Source organism: Anarhichas minor, unplaced genomic scaffold, assembly GCF_050575085.1.
Source record: "Anarhichas minor isolate MPS153535 unplaced genomic scaffold, ASM5057508v1 ptg000125l, whole genome shotgun sequence".
Lineage (NCBI taxonomy): Eukaryota > Metazoa > Chordata > Actinopteri > Perciformes > Anarhichadidae > Anarhichas > Anarhichas minor.
In genome coordinates, this window is record NW_027466571.1 from 164,875 (window position 1) to 175,000 (window position 10,126).

General features: G+C 46.2%; 1 protein-coding gene across 1 annotated transcript in view; it reads right to left on the bottom strand.

Moving 5' to 3' along the window:
- Positions 1-221: 221 nt before the first annotated feature.
- Positions 222-10,126, bottom strand: part of lsm14aa (LSM14A mRNA processing body assembly factor a) — a 14,216-nt gene continuing 4,311 nt past the window's right edge. Inside the window, 7 exon segments of the mRNA XM_076083244.1 lie at positions 222-1,515; positions 2,595-2,832; positions 2,912-2,950; positions 3,160-3,337; positions 8,819-9,001; positions 9,325-9,442; positions 9,444-9,670. Coding sequence (XP_075939359.1) covers positions 1,492-1,515; positions 2,595-2,832; positions 2,912-2,950; positions 3,160-3,337; positions 8,819-9,001; positions 9,325-9,442; positions 9,444-9,670 — 1,007 coding nt within the window. The 3' untranslated portion in view covers positions 222-1,491.

The window sequence follows — 10,126 nt, forward strand, 5'->3', positions numbered from 1 at the left end:
ATGACCGTCTGGATTAAGATGTAATAACATTTGGACTGGATGAACATCTGGATTAAAGTGTAATATCATCTGGACTGGTTAAACGGGTAAAAACATCTGGATTAAAGTGTAATAATATCTGGATTAAGGTGTAATATCATCTGGACTGGGTTAACAGGTGAGAACATCTGTATTTAAGTGTAATAATGTGTGGATTAAGGTGTAATAACGTCTGGACTGGGTTAATGGGTGAGAACATCTGGAACAGTTTATTAGAAAAATGCAAACACCTTCATCTACAGAAGATCTGAAATGGCCAAATTAAACCAATGTGAAAAAGAAATAAAGTGAAATATAAAACAGGTTATTTGTATTTTCTTTATGTTTTAACATTTACCGACATTATTCAAACATGTTCAGGACAATTATTTAAGGTCTTTTATAACTAAAGTAATTATTATTCACCGTGAAATTAAAACCAAATCACAGAAATTATTATAAAGAACAAGTTTGATTTGACATGTAAATGTAGAAACAATTCTATTAATAAATGCTCTTTAAACTAAAGGTTTAAACTCAGCTATGATTATTGATTAAATACAATAAACGTCTGACTTCTGTGGTAATAAAAACTCAGTTATTAAAGAGGTGTTTAATAATTGTCCTTTGACAGTTTATACAAACATAAAGAAATACAACAGTTTCACTTCATTTGTTTTACTTGATGCGTATTTAATCTTCCGTATGTTTCTGTTTGGAGGCTTAAAGCCATAAAGATTTAGATCTGAGTGGATCTCACTGAAGCTTTAGTGAACCACGAGTAAAGGAAACCACAGAGCTTTGACCCGTGATCGGTCTGAGACCCGGTTTACTCCCAGTCCTCAAGCTGGACTGGGTGTAAAAACTACCACAACAACCACAGTAGACCTGTTCACAGTCTTCTTAAAGAGACAGTACTGATGGTTTACAGTCTTCTTAAAGAGACAGTAGCAATGGTTCACAGCTTTACTACAGGAGGAGCTTAAATAACTGTTTTTATGAATAGAGTCTGGTGTGAAGAGAACATGGATATCAGAAAGGTGGAAATATTCTGAACATGACTGATATTGATTCTGTTAGTGTAAAATAATCACTTTGCTCCTGTGAACCATCACTACTGTCCCTTTAAGAAGAGAAACATCTTCTATAGACACTTGAGGAAGAGGAGTAAGATGACAAAGAGGAGGTGAAGGTTAATAGAGGGCTGTTTGGGGCTGAAGTCCCCCCCCTAAATAAAGCTATGCATCATCAGTTTCAGGTTCAGAGGAGAGAATTCATTGAAAAACAAACTCAATATGACATTTATACATTATTGTATTTAGAGATGGTGACTTTTTAAACTGGGTCCTTGTTTGTTTTCCCCGTTGTGTTGAAGCCTCAGTGCTGGTGACAAATATACAACTAGAAGACATCTTCATTGTTTGAGTCAACAGAAGATCCACCGTCCTGTAGAGTCGTCTTCTCTCTGAGAGACTACGCCGACACTTTGTTGTCCTTCTGGAACAAAACAAAGACGCGTTTAATACATCGTTTTGAACAAGACAACAAGAGTTCTACCAACACCTTTACTACGACAACTTTTACTACCGCCCCTTCTCCTACTACCCCCCCTTCTCCTAGCGCCACTACCGCCGCTTCCACCGTCCCTCTACTACCGTCCCTCTACTACCGCCGCTTCCACCGTCCCCTCTACTATCGCTTCTACTACCCCCCTTCTCCTAGCGCCACTACCGCCGCTTCTACTACCGCCGCTTCCACCGTCCCTCTACGACCGCCGTGTCTCCTACCGCTTCTACTACCCCCCTTCTCCTAGCGCCACTACCGCCGCTTCCACCGTCCCTCTACTACCGTCCCTCTACTACCGCCGCTTCCACCGTCCCCTCTACTATCGCTTCTACTACCCCCCTTCTCCTTGCGCCACTACCGCCGCTTCTACTACCGCCGCTTCCACCGTCCCTCTACGACCGCCGTGTCTCCTACCGCTTCTACTACCCCCCTTCTCCTAGCGCCACTACCGCCGCTTCCACCGTCCCTCTACTACCGCCGCTTCTACCGTCCCTCTACGACCGCCGCTTCCACCGTCCCCTCTACTACCGCCGTGTCTCCTACCGCTTCTACTACCCCCCTTCTCCTAGCGCCACTACCGCCGCTTCCACCGTCCCCTCTACTACCGCCGTGTCTCCTACCGCTTCTACTACCCCCCTTCTCCTAGCGCCACTACCACCATCCCCTCTACTACCCCCCTTCTCCTAGCGCCACTACCGCCTCCTCCTAGCGCCACTACCGCCGCTTCCGCCGTCCCCTCTACTACCCCCCTTCTCCTGCCGCAACTACCGCCTCCTTCTCCTAGCACCACTATTGCCTCCTTCTCCTACCGCCCCCTGTACTACCACCTCCTTCTCCTACCACCTCCTTCTACCACTACCGCCTCCTTCTCCTAGCGCTACTATTGCCTCCTTCTCCTACCGCTTCTCCTAGCGCCCCCTGTACTACCACCTCCTTCTACCACTAGCGCCCCTTCTCCTACCGTGTAGTTATTATGTGATAATAATAAACCATGTGACCAGGCTTCTCACCCTGTATGCTGATAGGTCGGCAAACTCCCGGCCGGCCTGGTTTCCACGGTAACCTCCTCTGAAGCCTCCTCCCTGCGGCGGTCCGAAGGATCCTCGGCTCGCCGAGCGACCTCGACCTCCTCTGAAGCCCATCCCTCCTCGTCCTCGGTAACCTCCGCGACCTCGGCCGTGACGGAGAGGGATGCCGAACGTCTCGGCATTCATCCTCCTCTCCTCCGCCCAGGTCTGCCTCCGCTCCCTAAAGGAGGTGAGGAGGATGTGAAGAGGACACTAGGACATGAACTTATGAGGGCTGCTGGACCACCAGAACCACTTACCTGGGGAACCCAGAGACTCCAGACTTCTCGTTAGCTTTCCTGAAAAGACAACACAGATGTGTCATCGTCAGACAAACATCTGTCTCATATGTTCTAATAGAAGTGATCGAGACGATGAAGACCCTTTAAGACATTTAACACCACATCCATGTACACAGTCTGGCCAGGACATGGAGGACAGACGGGCCGGGACTCTGAGGACATGGACCCAGAGGACAGAGGGACCCAGAGGACAGAGGTAAAGGTACCTGGTGTCGTCACAGGAGATGTTGTCGAAGAAGGACTTGGACTTGTCGTAGTAACAGTTGGGTCCCAGAGGGTCCCCCCCCTCCTCCTCAGCCGGTCCTTCACTGGCCTGGGTCTCCACTCCGGAGTCGACCTTCTCCTCTCCGTTCACCGCTTTGTCTGTCTTCTCCGTCTTCTCATCTGAGAGACCAGAGGATGAAACGGGTCAAACAGAACCAGGTGTGAGGTATGATCTCTGATAATGTTAGTGTTTAAATCAAAAGGAGCGGCGCTAGTAACGTCAGCAGCACCGCTAACGGCTAACCAACGGAGGTTCACTTCAGTTACATTATGATGACTCCGTCCTGGCAGCCTCGGTCCTCCGCTCCTCACTCATAATATTATTACAACCGGCCGAGCCGTGCGCGCTTAGAAACAAACCCCTCGATCATTCTAGCGAAGCTTCGGCCATGATTTATTTAAAAAAAAAACGAGAACGACATCTGTCAAACGGCTGGCAGGCTACCGACTTCCTCCATCGACATCCGGGTACTTAGCGCTGCCGCTCATAAGCACAACAACACAGCCACGCGAAACTTTCTTCTTCTTCTTCGAGAAGTAGTGGCGGTTGGCAAACGATGAATTGGCGCATTAGCGCCACCAACTGGTAAAATAAAATAAGTCAGGAGAGGTGTTGTATTTTGCCAAATATGCTCATATTTCTGCAAAATAATTGCTGAAGTTTGAAGCTGTAGTGTGTGTACAGAGTAGAGTGTGTGTGTGTTTTGTATTTATTTATATTTATTTAAGTATACTTTAAACTGTTAACAGTTAATATATTGTTCATAGTTTGAAGTTAAAAAGTTGGAAGCTGTAGTTTGAAGCCAAGGGTTTTGTATTTATTTATATTAATAGTATACTTTAAACAGTTAATATATTGTTCAATTTGAAGAAAAAAAGAATCGGTTCAGGAACCGTTTAGGCACCGGTATCGTTTTAAAAGTATCGTTTTAGCACCGGTATGGGAAGAAACCCAAACGATACCCATCCCTACTGCTCAGTGAACATGAGTACTGGCTGAAGGTAAATTAATAAGTTATGATGTGTTCAAATGTAATCTGTAAAATGCCGTTTCACTGAAGACATCCCATAGCAGTCGAGATGTTTCACTGAAGACATCCCATAGCAGTCGAGATGTTTCACTGAAGACATCCCATAGCAGTCGAGATGTTTCACTGAAGACATCCCATAGCAGTCGAGATGTTTCACTGAAGACATCCCATAGCAGTCGAGATGTCTCCATGAAGACATCCCATAGCAGTCGAGATGTCTCCATGAAGACATCCCATAGCAGTCGAGATGTCTCACTGAAGACATCCCATAGCAGTCGAGATGTCTCACTGAAGACATCCCATAGCAGTCGAGATGTCTCACTGAAGACATCCCATAGCAGTCGAGATGTCTCACTGAAGACATCCCATAGCAGTCGAGATGTCTCACTGAAGACATCCCATAGCAGTCGAGATGTCTCCATGAAGACATCCCATAGCAGTCGAGATGTCTCCATGAAGACATCCCATAGCAGTCGAGATGTCTCCATGAAGACATCCCATAGCAGTCGAGATGTTTCACTGAAGACATCCCATAGCAGTCGAGATGTTTCACTGAAGACATCCCATAGCAGTCGAGATGTCTCCATGAAGACATCCCATAGCAGTCGAGATGTCTCACTGAAGACATCCCATAGCAGTCGAGATGTCTCCATGAAGACATCCCATAGCAGTCGAGATGTTTCACTGAGGACATCCCATAGCAGTCGAGATGTTTCACTGAAGACATCCCATAGCAGTCGAGATGTTTCACTGAAGACATCCCATAGCAGTCGAGATGTTTCACTGAAGACATCCCATAGCAGTCGAGATGTCTCCATGAAGACATCCCATAGCAGTCGAGATGTTTCACTGAAGACATCCCATAGCAGTCGAGATGTCTCCATGAAGACATCCCATAGCAGTCGAGATGTTTCACTGAGGACATCCCATAGCAGTCGAGATGTTTCACTGAAGACATCCCATAGCAGTCGAGATGTTTCACTGAAGACATCCCATAGCAGTCGAGATGTTTCACTGAAGACATCCCATAGCAGTCGAGATGTTTCACTGAAGACATCCCATAGCAGTCGAGATGTCTCCATGAAGACATCCCATAGCAGTCGAGATGTTTCACTGAAGGCATCCCATAGCAGTCGAGATGTTTCACTGAAGACATCCCATAGCAGTCGAGATGTCTCCATGAAGACATCCCATAGCAGTCGAGATGTTTCACTGAAGACATCCCATAGCAGTCGAGATGTCTCCATGAAGACATCCCATAGCAGTCGAGATGTTTCACTGAAGACATCCCATAGCAGTCGAGATGTTTCACTGAAGACATCCCATAGCAGTCGAGATGTTTCACTGAAGACATCCCATAGCAGTCGAGATGTCTCCATGAAGACATCCCATAGCAGTCGAGATGTTTCACTGAAGACATCCCATAGCAGTCGAGATGTTTCACTGAAGACATCCCATAGTAGTCGAGATGTCTCCATGAAGACATCCCATAGTAGTCGAGATGTCTCCATGAAGACATCCCATAGCAGTCGAGATGTTTCACTGAAGACATCCCATAGCAGTCGAGATGTTTCACTGAAGACATCCCATAGCAGTCGAGATGTCTCCATGAAGACATCCCATAGCAGTCGAGATGTTTCACTGAAGACATCCCATAGCAGTCGAGATGTTTCACTGAAGACATCCCATAGCAGTCGAGATGTTTCACTGAAGACATCCCATAGTAGTCAAGATGTCTCCATGAAGACATCCCATAGCAGTCGAGATGTTTCACTGAAGACATCCCATAGTCAAGATGTCTCCATGAAGACATCCCATAGCAGTCGAGATGTTTCACTGAAGACATCCCATAGTAGTCAAGATGTCTCCATGAAGACATCCCATAGCAGTCGAGATGTTTCACTGAAGACATCCCATAGCAGTCGAGATGTTTCACTGAAGACTTCCCATAGCAGTCGAGATGTTTCACTGAAGACATCCCATAGCAGTCGAGATGTTTCACTGAAGACATCCCATAGCAGTTGAGATGTTTCCCTGAAGACATCCCATAGCAGTTGAGATGTTTCACTGAAGACATCCCATAGTCAAGATGTCTCCATGAAGACATCCCATAGCAGTCGAGATGTTTCACTGAAGACATCCCATAGTAGTCAAGATGTCTCCATGAAGACATCCCATAGCAGTCGAGATGTTTCACTGAAGACATCCCATAGTCAAGATGTCTCCATGAAGACATCCCATAGCAGTCGAGATGTTTCACTGAAGACATCCCATAGCAGTCGAGATGTTTCACTGAAGACATCCCATAGCAGTCGAGATGTCTCCATGAAGACATCCCATAGCAGTCGAGATGTTTCACTGAAGACATCCCATAGCAGTCGAGATGTTTCACTGAAGACATCCCATAGCAGTCGAGATGTTTCACTGAAGACATCCCATAGTAGTCAAGATGTCTCCATGAAGACATCCCATAGCAGTCGAGATGTTTCACTGAAGACATCCCATAGTCAAGATGTCTCCATGAAGACATCCCATAGCAGTCGAGATGTTTCACTGAAGACATCCCATAGTAGTCAAGATGTCTCCATGAAGACATCCCATAGCAGTCGAGATGTTTCACTGAAGACATCCCATAGCAGTCGAGATGTTTCACTGAAGACTTCCCATAGCAGTCGAGATGTTTCACTGAAGACATCCCATAGCAGTCGAGATGTTTCACTGAAGACATCCCATAGCAGTTGAGATGTTTCCCTGAAGACATCCCATAGCAGTTGAGATGTTTCACTGAAGACATCCCATAGTCAAGATGTCTCCATGAAGACATCCCATAGCAGTCGAGATGTTTCACTGAAGACATCCCATAGTAGTCAAGATGTCTCCATGAAGACATCCCATAGCAGTCGAGATGTTTCACTGAAGACATCCCATAGCAGTCGAGATGTTTCACTGAAGACATCCCATAGCAGTCGAGATGTCTCCATGAAGACATCCCATAGCAGTCGAGATGTTTCACTGAAGACATCCCATAGCAGTCGAGATGTTTCACTGAAGACATCCCATAGCAGTCGAGATGTTTCACTGAAGACATCCCATAGTAGTCAAGATGTCTCCATGAAGACATCCCATAGCAGTCGAGATGTTTCACTGAAGACATCCCATAGTCAAGATGTCTCCATGAAGACATCCCATAGCAGTCGAGATGTTTCACTGAAGACATCCCATAGTAGTCAAGATGTCTCCATGAAGACATCCCATAGCAGTCGAGATGTTTCACTGAAGACATCCCATAGCAGTCGAGATGTTTCACTGAAGACTTCCCATAGCAGTCGAGATGTTTCACTGAAGACATCCCATAGCAGTCGAGATGTTTCACTGAAGACATCCCATAGCAGTTGAGATGTTTCCCTGAAGACATCCCATAGCAGTTGAGATGTTTCACTGAAGACATCCCATAGTCAAGATGTCTCCATGAAGACATCCCATAGCAGTCGAGATGTTTCACTGAAGACATCCCATAGTAGTCAAGATGTCTCCATGAAGACATCCCATAGCAGTCGAGATGTTTCACTGAAGACATCCCATAGTCAAGATGTCTCCATGAAGACATCCCATAGCAGTCGAGATGTTTCACTGAAGACATCCCATAGCAGTCGAGATGTTTCACTGAAGACATCCCATAGCAGTCGAGATGTTTCACTGAAGACATCCCATAGCAGTCGAGATGTTTCACTGAAGACATCCCATAGCAGTTGAGATGTTTCACTGAAGACATCCCATAGCAGTTGAGATGTTTCACTGAAGACATCCCATAGCAGTTGAGATGTTTCACTGAAGACATCCCATAGCAGTTGAGATGTTTCACTGAAGACATCCCATAGTAGTCGAGATGTTTCACTGAAGACATCCCATAGTAGTCGAGATGTCTCCATGAAGACATCCCATAGCAGTCGAGATGTTTCACTGAAGACATCCCATAGCAGTCGAGATGTTTCACTGAAGACATCCCATAGCAGTCGAGATGTTTCACTGAAGACATCCCATAGCAGTCGAGATGTTTCACTGAAGACATCCCATAGCAGTCGAGATGTTTCACTGAAGACATCCCATAGCAGTCGAGATGTTTCACTGAAGACATCCCATAGCAGTTGAGATGTTTCACTGAAGACATCCCATAGCAGTTGAGATGTTTCACTGAAGACATCCCATAGCAGTTGAGATGTTTCACTGAAGACATCCCATAGCAGTCGAGATGTTTGCATGAAGACATCCCATAGCAGTCAAGATGTTTCAATGAAGACATCTCATAGTAGTCGAGATGTTTCACTGAAGACATCCCATAGCAGTTGAGATGTTTCACTGAAGACATCCCATAGCAGTTGAGATGTTTCACTCAAGACATCCCATAGCAGTTGAGATGTTTCACTGAAGACATCCCATAGCAGTTGAGATGTTTCACTGAAGACATCCCATAGCAGTTGAGATGTTTCACTGAAGTCATCCCATAGTAGTCGAGATGTTTGCATGAAGACATCCCATAGCAGTCAAGATGTTTCAATGAAGACGAACAGACCTTTCAGCTTCAGCTTACTCTGGAACTCCCGGTCGATCTCCTCCTTGTTGAACTGAGCGTTGGCTGTCTCAAAGTCAAAGTCCTTCTCAAACTTCATTGGTCCATCTCTCCGGACGTTGAAGCGCCCTCGGCCGCGGTGACCGCCCCCTCGACCGCGCCTGTTAGCCGGAGCTCCAGCAGCCACTGAGCAAACAGGAAGAAGAAGAAAACGTTAAGCGGTTCCTCTGCCTTCAGACGGTCCCGGGACCTTCTGGACGTCTTTTAGTCTCCCAGAACAACGTAAACAAACCTGTCTCCTACCTTTTTAAAAGGGGGCGGGACCTCTGGAACATAAACGTTAGCCAATCACACAGCTCTATTTTGGACCCGCCTCCTGAGTCACAGGGATGTTTTTTACCACAAAGATCTGCTTGATGTCTTCAGGTTTAAAACATCCCCTGTGAGCTCAGCAGTGAGTCCACATGAGGGTTTTGTAGGGTGCTGGTCTGAGGAGGTCTGGGTCTCACCTGGGTGGCTGAAGACCGAGTGGTTGAGTCCTGTAGGGGGGTTCCTGTCTACAGCAGTGAGGTGGGAGGAGGAGATGGTTCTGGGAGCAGACCAGCTTTGGTTACTGCTGCGCCCCCCCCCCTCTGATGGTCTCACCCCTCCTCGGGTCCACGCCGTCCTGGTGCTGGACCTTCAGGCCGGCGGTGGTAGGGGGAGGGGCCGTACGAGCGTGGGGGGGGCTTCTGCGTCCCAGACCAGGGGCCGGAGCGGCGGCGGTCGGAGCCAATGGGGCGCTCTGGATCACCTGGTTCACTTGGTCCAGGATGGGGCTCTTCCTCAGAGGGTCCAGACTGGGGCTGCTACGTCCTGGGGGGGTTGATGATGAAGATACATTTAATGTACCACAACGTGTCACAATGACAAAATCTAACTGCTTTAAGATTTTACACCAAAGTCTGTAGGTTTAAAACTCTGAACCCTCCAAACCCACCAGTGGGATTGAGAAGCATCTTTTCTTTAAACAATCACCAAAACACCATTTATCACAACTAGAATCTGTGAAGATCTTCATTATTGTCAGGGTTTCATCTTTCAGACGGTCCTTGAACACATCATGTATGATACAACAGAAACAACAGAAAAACAACAGAAACAACAGAAAAAGAAGCCAAAACTAAGCTTTAAATTGTGATATTTCATCAAGAACATTTTATTCTATATGTTCTCATTTAAAATAAACCGTTTACTTTAACCAGATTGTGTAAAAACATTAAAGTGTGAGCTCCTCAGTGAAACTATGAAGTCATGATTGATTCATCTGAG